At 39.3% G+C, this 15,092-nt stretch overlaps 2 protein-coding genes across 2 annotated transcripts in view; both read left to right on the forward strand.

Moving 5' to 3' along the window:
• The window catches only part of LOC128685314 (uncharacterized), a 79,354-nt gene extending 76,781 nt beyond the window's left edge, over positions 1-2,573 (forward strand). The window contains exons 6-7 of the mRNA XM_070082726.1: positions 981-1,028; positions 1,567-2,573. Of these exons, the coding sequence (XP_069938827.1) occupies positions 981-1,028; positions 1,567-2,304 (786 nt within the window). The 3' untranslated portion in view covers positions 2,305-2,573. The remainder of the gene's footprint in view (positions 1-980; positions 1,029-1,566) is intronic.
• An 11,372-nt stretch (positions 2,574-13,945) lies between these two features.
• The window catches only part of LOC128685204 (uncharacterized), a 2,137-nt gene continuing 990 nt past the window's right edge, over positions 13,946-15,092 (forward strand). The window contains exons 1-2 of the mRNA XM_053771704.2: positions 13,946-14,122; positions 14,973-15,092. The exon at positions 14,973-15,092 is cut by the window's right edge and continues 990 nt beyond it. Of these exons, the coding sequence (XP_053627679.2) occupies positions 14,027-14,122; positions 14,973-15,092 (216 nt within the window). The 5' untranslated portion in view covers positions 13,946-14,026. The remainder of the gene's footprint in view (positions 14,123-14,972) is intronic.

A 15,092-nucleotide genomic window follows, 5' to 3' on the forward strand; every position in this document is an offset into this window, starting at 1 on the left:
TTGGTTTTAGATTCCCTTGTAAATGTTAATTAATATTCACGTCTGACTTTTCCATTTTAGTTCTCTTATTTAAAAAAAATGTCTATGAGGTGACTGTCTCATTTGCATGGAAATGCTCCTCTTCCTCCCTAAGATGTTTTGGCCTCTTATATGTTAATTTACCTATTTATTGTATCTAATTTCTCAGCCCTTATACAGATCGGCACGCTAGTTATAATTCATTGCTGTTCTTATATAGACAAGCCAAATCTAACTCAATGATTTTCTCACACACACACACACAATGTATATATATATATATATATATATATATATATATATATATATATATATATATATATATATATATATATATATATATATATATATATATATATATATATATATATATATATATATATATATATATATATATCAATACGTCTGTTAGTTTTTTATAATTAATTAATTTTCAATGTGGTATTAATTAATTTTCTATGTGGTGTTAATAGGGTACTGTCGAGTCATGATCTCTCCAGAAAAGGCTTATATCCTGACCAATACACAGTCATCTATACATTGCAGTATTTTAAAAGATTTGTGATATAAAGGAAACGTTAGAAAAGGAATATAACTACACGAATAAGAATACGAAATATATAATGAAAATTACAGGAATTAACATAAATGCCAAATCGAAGATTTTGGTTAATAATAAAATATATGAGGTCAACATGTCAGTAACGGCGAAAGTACGCTGTGTCTGTTGCCCACAGGGGGGTATTGACTCTTTGATCTCGTGTGTGTGTGTATGTGTGTGTGTGTGTGTGTGTGTGTGTGTGTGTGTGTGTGTGTGTGTGTGTGTGTGTGTGTGTGTGTGTGTGTGTGTGTGTGTGTGTGCGTGTGTGTGTGTCTGGTGGATTATTGAAGTGAGAGGAGGGAAGGGGAGGGCTATCAATGAAGGACACATGATCGTCTTTGTGAGGTCAGTTGTATAAAAGGAGGGAAGGATCAAGCAGGCATCACACTTCTTCACCATGAAGCTCTTGGTGAGTTCTCTCTCCCTTCTCTCTGTGTGGCGTAATAATATCCAGTAGATAATCTTCGGAGACCCGGACTGTTACCTGGGATGTAAACGAGTGATAAAAGTTTGTAAGAGTCAGTGATACTGTGTTTAAGCCCCAGCCACTCATAGGAGTGTTAAGTGATGTGTTCCTAAAAAAATTAATTCAGAAATAATTTTCAGCTCGAAGTATTTCGATGTATAGCAAAGAAGTTTGTGAAGGGGTTAACTGTTTCAGATCAACGTACAAGAAACTGTTCTTTGAGCATAGCAGTGATATCGATAGCTAGTTCTAGTGATTTTTAGCTTAAACTTTAAAATTGATGAGAAAATATTTTTTGGTCAGTTTAGCTTCTCAAATGTAGGTAATGACAGATTTATATATATTGTAGAACCTTAACACATGAGTGGCTGAAGTGTTGTGAGCTGTTAATCCGTCCTGGTATATGGCCGTTGTTTGTAATTATTTGATATATTTCTTTCTTTATTCTATTGTACATTAGACTATTTTCATTATTCCACAGATATTGTTGTGCATACTGGCAGCGGCCGCGGCAGGCTCGCTGCAGAGCTACAGTCTTCCAACGTTGTCTGCCTTTGGAGGAAATACAGGATCCTCTGGAGGTAGTGCAGGATTCTTCAGAGAGAGTACAGGGTCCTTTGGCGGTTCATTTTCTGGTCCCTCTCATTCTGTAGTCAGTTGTGGACACGGGCAGGTCCGGCATGTGGATGGCAGCTGTGTAACTCCTCAGGTGACCAGAAACTTGTTCTTGTACAAAGTTCCTCCAGCAACCCCGATCGTAGCCCCAAGACCAAACGTTCCTCCACCAAGAGTTGAAGACAATATTTTACTCATCCAGTACCCAGAGGAGCTTCTGAGCCAAGAACCCATCGTGGTGCCACCACCACAACAAAGGAATGTAGTGTACGTGCTTAACAAGCGGCCTCATCATGATCACAAGCTTATTCACGCACCAGGACCTGAGCAGCCAGCTCCCGAGGTGTACTTTGTCAACTATGCTGAGGGAGAGAACCCGACTTTACCCAGTGGTGGTGACCTCCAGTCTGCCCTCAGCACCGCCTCTGAAGGTGGTGGTGAACTCATTGGTAGCAGCGGCGATGGCGTCAGTGGCATTGTTGGAGGCGGTGGCGCAAGTGGAGGGGCCAGTAGTTTTGTTAGCTCTGGGAGCGTCAGTGACTTCAGCAAGGGTACTATCAGCATAGGCGTCTCTGCTCCGTCTGGTCTATATGGTTCACCCTAAGACATTTGTTCAGACACCGTGTTTGGAAAGGAGTCAAGACTTTACCCTGTAACATTAATATATTGTACTCAATATATCGAGAAGGATTTTATTTAACTAATAAACATATTTTAATTCAATAAAAAAACTGGACAATTACAAAAATATTTTCATTATAATTAATATTTACTCTGTATTATTTAATTCTTTTATAAATCTCTAATCTTGTTTAATATAAACATGTGTCTGCCAATGTATATCCACCGAAAGATGTATATGTACTAACAAGTGTATATTTCGGCGCATATAAGATTTACTTTATTTCCTAATTTATGGAATAAGTAAAATGCAGCTTCAACGGCCTTCATGCAGTCAATAAGCTTTAAACGTAACAAACCAACCAGTGACAAGCTTTACATTTAAAAACATGTACACGTGTTGAAACATTACAATATGAGAAACGTGTAAAAAACAATAATATGAACACGTGTTCACAGCAAAGGATAGTCTTCATTAATTTATACAATATTGATATCGCTTGCATGTCACAGGCTTCTGTTTAAGTTACCAATGAAGGTAGATGTGCTTGTAGCTACCGACAAGCCTAGTTCAGGATTGCATCCAGCTGTTATTCTCACATTAATAACAAAAGCCTCGTTCAGATATTGCTGGTTGTTGTTCTCACACCAGTAGAAACTTAAGTTAAGATGCCACGGGATGTTGCCACACAAGTCACAAGCCGAAAAGAGGAAGCACAAGTTGTTGTTTTGACTTACAGACCTAGTCCTGAGGCCACCAGTTGTTTTCACACTGTGACAAGACAAGACAGAAGGCTAAGGGTTGTTGTTCTCCCATCACGTGCAGGAATGTGAACATCCTCAGTAATCATATTCTTCACGTTCCTTCAATAAGCTCGTTCTGAAAGCTGCAACACAAACAGACGGGCGCCAACCGTTAATATACTCGACTTAAGTGTATATATATATATATATATATATATATATATATATATATATATATATATATATATATATATATATATATACACTTAAGTCGAGTATATTAACGGTTGGCGCCCGTCTGTTTATATATATATATATATATATATATATATATATATATATATATATATATATATATATATATATATATATATATATATGTCGTGCCGAATATGCAAAACTGGTGAATTAGCAAGAACTCATTTAAAATTAAGTCCTTTCTGAAATTTTCTCTTATACGTTTAAAGATATATTTTTTTCATTAATGTTAATGTAAAAATTTATAATTTTGCACCAAAAGAATCTTAGAAAACTTACCTAACCTTATTATAACAAGAACAATTTATTTTAGCCTAACCCAACTAAATATATTTTAAATACGTTTACAATAATTTAGTACTAAACAAACACAATCAAATATATTTTTTTTCGTTAGGTTCAGAATGATTTTGGCGAGATTATTGCATACACAAATTTTCACTTGTCCCATATGGCAAGATGAGCGTTGCTATTTAAGCCAAGATCGCAAGTTCTGCCTATCCGGCACGACATATATATATATATATACATTATATATATATATATATATATATATATATATATATATATATATATATATATATATATATATATATATATATATATATATATATATATATATATATATATATATATATATGGCGCTTATGTTCTTAAGATTATAAGGAGTCATGTTTAAGGAACAAATTTACTGTTTAATATTTACAAACTAATGTACAAAATATTTATTAATTTAACGTAATTAACATAAACGTCTCAAGTTAGTTTCGCAAGTTAATTCTTTTGCTCTTTAAGTAGTTATTAGGCATTGGAATGCCTACATTTTAAAAATAACTAGTACGCTACCTAGGCTCATATCAGTTACTGGCCTAGCGTCTTTATTGTATAGTATCCCCAGGATGCGACTCCCAGCAAGCGACTAACAACCAAATATCTATTTAATGCTAGGTGAACATTGGCAGCAGGTACTAGACTTTACCATCGTCGTACCATATTCAAGACTGAAACCTTGAGGTTGGTTGGTTAATGGCGTTTCATGCCTATCGGCTACAAGGCTGCATGACCTGTTCACCACCAGTCACGATTATCTTTATTTTCTTGGAAGAAATTAGAGTAACCTCTAAGTGTAATTACACCGAGGGGTATACACTTCTCGGAGTATTTGTCCTATTGATTAAACTGTGGGTGAAACATTTTTTTTTTTAATATTAAAAAAAATACACAGTAAGCATTCGACTACAAGATGGTTATATAGTTATAGACAAATTTGAATCATGTGTTCATGTAGTTTCGTTACTAATAGTCAAATATTTTGTTTATGCTACAAGGCAAATATTGTGAGGTTATCCGTATTGTGGCGGATTAATGTTCTCATCCAGTAAGGTTGGAAGTGCACACAAAAAAGGAGTTTTGTGTTATTTACCAGTCATGATACAAAAGATGTCTTTAGAAACCAGTAGCTAAGAATGGTCTCTCAGTGAAATATTTATTAGTCTTTTAATATATGAGACAATGTTCACATTCACCTCACCAGATGGCAGCATGTTCAAATAGTCAGGCAACAGGAAAGTAATTTAGAATTATTTAAAATTCTCGATCACAGAAGATAGAGGGTGAAAGACGATGTAACGGTGAGAGATACAAATCTGGCTGTCAAGACCTTAGTGACTGGCCAGTAAAAAAAAGAAATACCTGCAAAACACCCCATCTTATGGTTAAGGACAAATTATATGCTGAATTATTTATCTTTTAGATGTATGTAATACTATACAAATGGGGGGGGGGGTGAAACTGCCACTTTTTGGCATTATGAGAATTTAAGACATTCGACACGACTGAAACTCGCCTAATTTTAACATTTCTGCTTCAGAGGAGAAAAACGTTTATATAACTCATTTTTCTAATCTTCTTTTATAAGTATATACAAACAGTAATCTGATGGAAACATTTTGCATAGTGACTACTGCTAAAGAGTAAACTACCGAACGATATTCAAGTAAAATGTATAAGTTACAGTATTACTTTAAAAAAATATTCATATCAGAAAGTGCAAAGCGGGTGGTGCTAGTTAGGTAAATGCTGCCAAGAGTTCGTGTAGATAGTGCTGTGTGTAATGAACACAGAGAAGCTCCATACCACAAGCACTGCGTGAGTTGGTTCATTAGCAATAGGAATACTCTGCATGTCTAACACGATACATTCGTATGCCTGGTAATATTCCAAAGATCTGGCACTGGTGAACCTAGGTTAATGAGGTTCAAAGCTTAAGTGAATGTGACCTGATTTGACTAGGTTGAGGCACTGGTTTGGGCCGGTGGTGGACTTGGACCTGCTTCGCATGGCCAGGAGGCCTGCTGCAGTGTCCCTTCTTTCTTATATTCTTATCGACTGCCCGAAATGTACATGCATGCTAGTGGCTTTCTTCTGTGCTTAACAATATTTTATTTTATGTAAACTATATTTTTTATATTGCACGAAGAAATACAATTTCTTTTTGACTACACGAGGGCCATTAAGACTGTAACATGTTCATCACCAGTCAAGACAACCCATCCTCACAAATTCCCTCTGAATTTCTCGTACACGGTTTGCAGAAAATTTCTCGATTTACATTATTTAGGTTAGGTTAAGTTGGGTTTAGTTTGGCCAGATCATCCTCTATCAACAAAAAATAACTAATTATAATATACCACAATGCCAGTAAATGAAATATAAGATAAAAGTGATAAAAAAAATCTTGAAGTGCTCAAGGATAACTAGGACCCACCGAGACTGTCTTACAATTATTTTTTTGACGTTGAGCTTTCTACAGCGCTCGGTGGGTCCTCGTTGTCTTCGAGCACTTCAAAAAAAATTATCACTTATATCTCATATTTCACATGATAACTCCAAATGATTTGGAGTCATCAAGTGATGTCCAAGAACCGAAATTTTTCCTATAAAGATGTCCTAAGAGTAGGGAGCCCAAGATACTACTAATAATATATTTCGACAGCCTCATTACCCTACTGAAGTCTTACAGCTCAGGCTGACAGATTTCATCACTCGATGTTCGAAACCCATTTATTTTGAGTGGAAGGAATATGAGAGGAAAACGTAGCTAGCTTTTGTTCCCACTCTGTTACCTTCACATAGAGTAGGATAGCAACACATTGCAGATTTATCCAAATCTGACGAAGTTAATATACAGATGAGCTCTCCATGCTGTTTATTATTAAATGGATTTTGGAATGAAGACAATTATATCACAGACCGGGCCGCGGGGGCGTTGACCCCCGGAACTCTCTCCAGGTAAACTCCAGGTAAACCCCGGAAAACCTAACTCATCCTAGAATTTGGTTATTTTCAATGAAGATGGATTATTATTATTATTATTATTATTATTATTATTATTATTATTATTATTATTATTATTATTATTATTATTATTATTATTAATATTATTATTATTATTATTATTATTATTATTATTATTATTATTATTATTATTATTATTATTATTACTATTATTATTATTATTATTATTATTATTATTATTATTATTATTTGGAGGGGGAAGTTACAAAAAAATCTTTTTCATTGGCCCAAAATATAACTGTTTCCATGTTACAACTGACCTAACATCAGATAATTTACATAATAGCCTATGGCTAAGCTGAAAACACGAGATTGTCATCTCCATTTGTGCCATAAACGCCATTGTTGCTTGTGTTCACTTTCAAATTACAGAATTGAGAAATGTCTTAGAACCAGTTATCACATGCGATTTACACAATACTAGTAGCAATTACTTAAAAAATGTAATAAATTTTCCATGCTTAATAACCCTGGGAAAGGCATTTTGTTGATTCTATCTAAATTATCTGGATGTTAATGTACAGAATAATTTGAGTATAAGTTCTGCGGCAGCCATCTCAATTTTCTTATATGCTCAAGAGTGGCACCTTCACACCCATTCGCATCGCATTAAAGACACCTTAAAAATAAATAATCAGCAGTGAAAACAAATTTAAGCAAGAATAATGGTCGGCAACCCCCCGCAGCTGCTGGACACTTTGAGTACTTAGTTGGTGGCGAGGTGCAGTAAATCATCACCCGCTGCTGACTCAGTAGCTGCTTGGTGAATATCCTCCACCGTTTTCACGATGCTTCCTTATTAAAAAAGTATAATAGCTTCAGTGAATGAGCCACGAAATCTGCAGTAAATTTATCCGAAGCATTCCTTGTCTACAGTATTATAAATGTAAATTTGTGGGACAATTAAGAAAATCATGATTTTTTTTGTTGATGTGATCCAAACAGTGGTTCAGCTTAAAGAATATGATTTGATATATTCATACTGTTACTATAGCATTCATCTTTTCTCTTATGACCTGTGATGGGGATTATTTCACCCCCCCCCCACGAAAAAAAGTGGATAGTATCTACACCCATGTGTTGAAACCTATTGCCATCTGATTTAATGCGTTGAAAACTTCTCTGTCAATTTACCCAACATGAAGTAAGAGCTTTGTGACCACAGGGAAGCCTTGTGTCCAGCAACAATGGCAACATGACCCCGAGTGTCTACCAGCAAGATCAAACACTTCACTCGCTATTCATTTTACGCTTTGAGAGAAAAAAGTGTGATCCTTCACAGCGATACTCCGATGACCTCTCAATTGTTATGCCAATGAAGTCTTTTAAGAATGGCGAACACTAGTCCTGAATATACTGATTTAGTATAAAGGTATTTAGGTCTTGCCTTACAATCCTGAGTAATTTCTCTCACTGTTGTATGAATGGCTAGTCATGATGGTACAGGAGAGAGGACGAAGGGGTCACGCAGAGTTGGCTTTTCATTCCTTGTGAGTCTTCAGCCTTTATCCAAATGTGGTATGAACATGAGAGGTGCTATATGCTATTTGTGATTATATGTGCATGATTATCTATTCCTAGTTGCAGGAGTTAAGCTCTTCTCGTGTTGGTTCGACTTACGTGCCTGTTCCCAGTAGTTGTTACATGTACTACCGAGACGTCTTAGAAACCATGCAAGTAAAAGTTTTCTAGTGTCTTTGGGCACCACTCATTTATCAGTTTATAATTGTTATACATTGTTCTCCCTGTTGATCGTGGAGGAATACTTTTGATTTACTTTTTAGTGATCTTAGATCCTTACTTTTTAGTGATCTTAGATCCTTAAATATTGTGTGTGTACTCATTTATGGCTGCAGAGGTCAAGTGTTGGCTGCTAGCCCTGTCGCTAAATTTGCCACTTGCTGGGTAAACCCCTCCTCGCCTTGTGAGATCTATCATACCTATTCATAAAACATGCATAAAACTTGTCTCCACTACTATTACGTCAAGATAATTCCACTTCCTGACTTCCCTGAGATTGAGGAAATACTTCATGACATCCCAGTGACTCATCTGTGTCTTTAACTTCCCACCATGCCCTCGTATACCAGTTTCCTGCCTCTCAAAGAGTCTGTCCCTGTCCAGCTATCAAGTTACTCCCTCCAAGCTTCATGGGCCCTGCCATACCTACTTTACTATGTATGGAACTTACCTACACTACTTCGTCGAGATAATTCCGCTTCCTGTCCACCTTGAAGTTCAAGAAATACTTCCTGACATCACAATGACACGCCAATGTCTCTACCTTCCAAATGTTTTCCGCCTTTCAAATAGTATATTTCTGCCTACCTTAATAATTCCTCCGAGTATTTTGTATATTGTTATCATGTCACCCCTGGCTTTTCTGTCCTCTAATGTTATCCATTTTAGTTCCTATGCTTTCTCAAGTTTCTTAACATGCTGTATTAGGTATGCGATCCAAGATGGTGCAGCATACTCCAAGAACCTGACTTATGTTAAACAAAAGACCACGGATGCTCGTTTGTCGAGATTCCTGAAAGATACTCTTGGAATTGCCAAATGAGCATTAGCTGCGGAGGCTATTCAGTTGATGTGAGTGGCGATATGCGTGGCACTATGCTTACCCCTAGGTCCTCCTCCTGTGTTAGTTAGTTGCCAGTTGTCAAAGGCACTAGTCGACAGACCCTTGTCCTCTTTTTTGTGTATTAGTTACCAATTGTCAAAGGCACTTGTCAATAGACATGATCTAATGTGTGTGTGTGTACTCACCTAGTTGTACTCACCTAGTTGAGGTTGCAGGGGTCGAGTCCGAGCTCCTGGCCCCGCTTCTTCACTGGTCGCTACTAGGTCACTCTCCCTGAACCGTGAGCTTTATCATACCTCTTCTTAAAGCTATGTATGGATCCTGCCTCCACTACATCGCTTCCCAAACTGTTCCACTTACTGGCTACTCTGTGGCTGAAGAAATACTTCCTAACATCCCTGTGATTCATCTGTGTCTTCAACTTCCAACTGTGTCCCCTTGATACTGTGTCCAATCTCTGGAACATCCTGTCTTTGTCCACCTTGTCAATTCCTCTCAGTATTTTGTATGCCGTTATCATGTCCCCCCTATCTCTCCTGTCCTCCAGTGTCGTCAGGTTGATTTCCCTTAACCTCTCCTCGTAGGACATACCTCTTAGCTCTGGGACTAGCCTTGTTGCAAACCTTTGCACTTTCTCTAGTTTCTTTACGTGCTTGGCTAGGTGTGGGTTCCAAACTGGTGCCGCATACTCCAATATGGGCCTAACGTACACGGTGTACAGGGTCCTGAACGATTCCTTATTAAGGCGTCGGAATGCTGTTCTGAGGTTTGCTAGGCGCCCATATGCTGCAGCCGTTATTTGGTTGATGTGCGCTTCAGGAGATGTGCCTGGTGTTATACTCACCCCAAGATCTTTTTCCATGAGTGAGGTATGTAGTCTCTGGCCCCCTAGACTGTACTCCGTCTGCGGTCTTCTTTGCCCTTCCCCAATCTTCATGACTTTGCACTTGGTGGGATTGAACTCCAGGAGCCAGTTGCTGGACCAGGTCTGCAGCCTGTCCAGATCCCTTTGTAGTTCTGCCTGGTCTTCGATCGAGTGAATTCTTCTCATCAACTTCACGTCATCTGCAAACAGGGACACCTCAGAGTCTATTCCTTCCGTCATGTCTTTCACAAATACCAGAAACAGCACTGGTCCTAGGACTGACCCCTGTGGGACCCCGCTCGTCACAGGAGCCCACTCTGACACCTCGCCACGTACCATGACTCGCTGCTGTCTTCCTGACAAGTATTCCCTCATCCATTGTAGTTCCTTCCCTGTTATCCCTGCTTGGTCCTCCAATTTTTGCACTAATCTCTCGTGTGGCACTGTGTCAGACGCCTTCTTGCAGTCCAAGAATATGCAATCCACCCACCCCTCTCTCTCTTGTCCTACTGCTGTCACCATGTCATAGAACTCCAGTAATTTTGTAGGGTTGTGTGTGTGTGTGTGTGTGTGTGTGTGTGTGTGTGTGTGTGTGTGTGTGTGTGTGTGTGTGTGTGTGTGTGTGTGTGTGTGTGTGTGTGTGTCTGTGTGTGTTTGTGTGTGTGTGTGTGCGTGTGTCTGTGTGTGATTACCGATTTGTGTTCACCCATTTGTGTTTGCGGGGGTCGTGTCTCACCTTCTGACCTCTCTTCTTAAGCTACTTTGATAGGGATTACTGGTTTTGACCTCTTGGACCTTATACGTATTTTTGGAAGTGTGCTTTAAGTTACGTATGTCTTTTGTATTTCCTTCGTCCTTATTTCAGTAAATAATTATGTAGCTCTACACATCTAATTTATTTCAATAAATAATTATGTCGCTTTACAAGTATTAAAGTTAATAAAAACCGTTTTGAATTTTAGTTAAAGAAAGAGTAGCGGAGTGTTGAGGAAGATAAGTTCAAAGGCTTCTAAAGAGGTTTTATGATCATTTATATACGATTTTATTGACATTTACAGCAAAATTTTTGACACTCGAACTGAAGACACACTAAGCATGAGTCACACTGGCGGCTACAGGACCTAAAACACCACTAGACGTCTCACTGGCGGCTACAGGACCTGGAGCACCGCTAAACGTTATACTAACAGTTACAAGACCAGCAACACCACTAGACAACACACTGGCGGCTACAGGACCTGTAACATCACTAGACGACACACTGGCGGCTACAGGACGTAAAACACCACTAGACGTCTCACTGGCGGCTACAGGACCTAAAACACCACTAGACGTCTCACTGGCGGCTACAGGACGTAAAACACCACTAGACGTCTCACTGGCGGCTACAGGACCTAAAACACCACTAGACGTCTCACTGGCGGCTACAGGACCTAAAACACCACTAGACGTCTCACTGGCGGCTACAGGACCTAAAACACCACTAGACGTCTCACTGGCGGCTACAGGACCTGGAGCACCGCTAAACGTTATACTAACAGTTACAGGACCAGCAACACCACTAGACAACACACTGGCGGCTACAGGACCTGTAACATCACTAGACGACACACTGGCGGCTACAGGACTTGTAACACCACTAGACGACACGCTAGCGGCTACAGGACCTGTAACATCACTAGACGACACGCTGGCGGCTACAGGACCTGTAACATCACTAGACGACACGCTGGCGGCTACAGGACCTGTAACATCACTAGACGACACACTGGCGGCTACAGGTCCTGTAACACCACTAGACGGCACGCTGGCGGCTGCAGGACCTGTAACACCACTAGACGACACACTGGCGGCTACAGGACCTGTAACACCACTAGACGACACGCTGGCGGCTACAGGACTTTTAACACCCCTAGTCACATGTGCAACATCTGGATATCTTTATTGTAGACGTTTCGCCATCCAATGGCTTTATCAATACAGATTCTAGGACATAATTAGAAGACAGTAGAACTATATACAAAAGATGAGTTAATCAGTCCCTCAGCCTTGGAGTTAGTGTTCACAGGATCGTGGTGGAGGAGAATCTGGAGCAAAGGCAAGAAGACTGGTGGTTATATGGGCGTCAGTGGATAAGGACGTGCAGTAGACGAGGGCATAGTCACTGGTAGGCGGGATTTCCCAATGGAAGTAGATCCTACCCGAAGGGGGGATGGGTTAGTTGTAGCAGCCGTGAAGAAGGTCTTGTAGATGTCCTCTGAACCAGTGACTATGCCCTCGTTTGCTACACGTCCTTATCCACTGACGCCTACATAACCGCCAGTCTTCTTGCCTTTGCTCCAGATTCTCCACCACCACGATGCTGTGAACACTAACTCCAAGGCTGAGGGACTGATTAACTCATCTGAAGATTGAGACACTTATGCAACATATGGAAATCTTTATTAAGGAAACGTTTCGCCACACAGTGGCTTCATCAGTCCAATACAAAGCAGAGAGTGCAAGGAGAGGAGGAGTTTGAGGTAATCAGTCCCTCACCCTGGAGTCGATGTGTTCAGTCCATCAATCTTATAGAATGTACAACATGGGGCCGTAGACGTGGCTTATATACTGTAGTCAGGTGAGGCGAAGCAGGAGGAGGCGGGGTCATAGTGGTACTATCCACTAGTCGAAGTAGGTCTTCGTCCAGTGGACGAAGTGGATGGTACTAGTGGATGGTACCACCATGACCCCGCCTCCTCCTGCTTCGCCTCACCTGACTACAGTATATAAGCCACGTCTACGGCCCTATGCTGTACATTGATGGACTGAACACATCGACTCCAGGCTGAGGAACTGATTACCTCATACTCCTCTCCTTACACCTGCTTTGTATTGGACTGATGAAGCCACTGTGTGGCGAAACGTTTACTTAATAAAGATTCCCATATGTTGCATAAGTGTCTCAATCTTCAACTTGTCGGTTTTTCAAACCATTCATCACACATTACCTCATCTTCAGGACCTGACACACCACCAGACGTCACACACGAGGCTACAGGACTAGAGTGAAAATGAATATATCATACACACTGGAATATATATCAGCGTTATCTTTCAGTATAACTGAGTGACAAGTTCAAGTAATGTCAATAAATTTATATCTACTTTATAAAGTACTTCGGCTTAAGACATGTCGAGAACTTATGGGTTATTAGGGCTGCAGTTCCCTCGAACAGTACCAACAAGAACACTTTAATCACTAAAGTACGGATTAAACAGTTTTTCATTGAAAAATATACACCTTTCAGTGGATATTCACTGGAAAATGTGTATTTCTTTATCAGTTTAATACAAAGAAGAATGTCGGTCCCTTGGACCATTTATCTACAAATGTCAATGTATATACCCTGCCACCCAGTTAACGTGTAAATTGGCCGTAAATACACTACTAATAAATATTTTCTAAGTTGAAATGCTGCATTCATTTGGATAAGTCGTCACAAGTCCTAAAAATTAGATAATAAAAATAGTATTAAATTGTAATTAAATGATATATAATTATTATATGGTTAGTTTTGTTTGGTGGGTCATAGGCACCGTTGACCAGCAGCTGCCCATCACTGCTGCACAAGCACCTGCAATATACACTAACCTATCATTTATTTATATTTTGTTCGGGTTTTAGTATCATGGTATGAAACAAACAAAATGTGGAAATACTGATTAAATGTAAATATTAACAATGTTTACGTAGAAAAATAAATAGGTAAATTTCACCAAAAATAAGAAGTTCGCCCCAGCGAAAGTCCGCCATGGTGGCGATCCACGGGGGGTGTTGACACTTGGTCCCTTGTGTGTGCCAGGTGAGATTACTGAGGTGAGAGGAGGAGAAGGAGGGAAGGGAAGGAACCATCAATGAAGGACACATGCAAGTCTTTGTGGGGCCAATGGAGGCAGTATATAAGGGAAGGAAGCATCAAGCAGACATCACACTCCACCATGAAGCTCCTGGTGAGTTGTCTCACTTCTCTCGGTGTGACCATAAGAACAACCAGTGATAATTTCCAAAGATCCGGAAAGTTACTCAAGGTGTAGGCGAGTGTAGATGCAGTACAGGGTGACTCAGTGTTGTAGTGCGTTTTATATCGTGATGTAAAATAACTTTTGACGAGATGGATTGGTGAGCCAGAGGAAGGCCTCGGTCCTTGACCAAAAGCTCCACCGAGCGGGTCATCTGCTGGCTACACGCTTCGTCAAAAATTTGTCTAATGCCCGTCTGCCATTAGAGGGATTAGTGTTTCGTTCACGCGATATGTAATCTCAAGAGTAAGGGTCACTGAGCTCAGCCTAGTGAAATAAAGCACCAGGAATTCTCGTTACAGTCCAACTACCAGAGCTATGTAAATGTTGTATCTATTGCCTTTATGAGTTCTAAAATATACTATTAGTAATAGTAGTTTTTATAGGGATGTTCATTGCATGATAATTATACAAATGTCTTTGATGTGCATTCATTAGGATCTCTGTGAGGTATACTGGCTGTGATGGGGTAATCGTTGGGATAAGTGCGATGTGGTAACTGCATGAATAATTTTAATGATAATTGCTTGGATGTTTAGCATGTAGACGAGTTTGTAATGATAATGTTATTAGTTTGTGTTTGTGATTATTAGTTGTAGTAGTAGTTGTTAGGCCGTCATTTTCAATAAAGTTACTGATATTGCTAATTTTTTTATCTAGTACTTAATTTATGTGCTTCTAATAATATTTCATTTCAAACTTGTAGTCAGAATTAAGGAAGCACTGGAAATTCTAGTAGTGACTGTAGTTTCAATAACTAAAAAATCATCTTTATTCACAGATACTGTTGTGCATGATAGCAGCGATCACTGAGGGTTTACCTCAGGGGTATAGTCTACCAGCTCCCTCTGGCCCCGGCTTCGTCGGCAGCTCGTCTGCAGACTTTGGATCCTTTGGAGGC

The sequence above is a fragment of the Cherax quadricarinatus genome, chromosome 8, assembly GCF_038502225.1.
Source record: "Cherax quadricarinatus isolate ZL_2023a chromosome 8, ASM3850222v1, whole genome shotgun sequence".
In the NCBI taxonomy this organism is placed as follows: Eukaryota; Metazoa; Arthropoda; class Malacostraca; order Decapoda; family Parastacidae; genus Cherax; species Cherax quadricarinatus.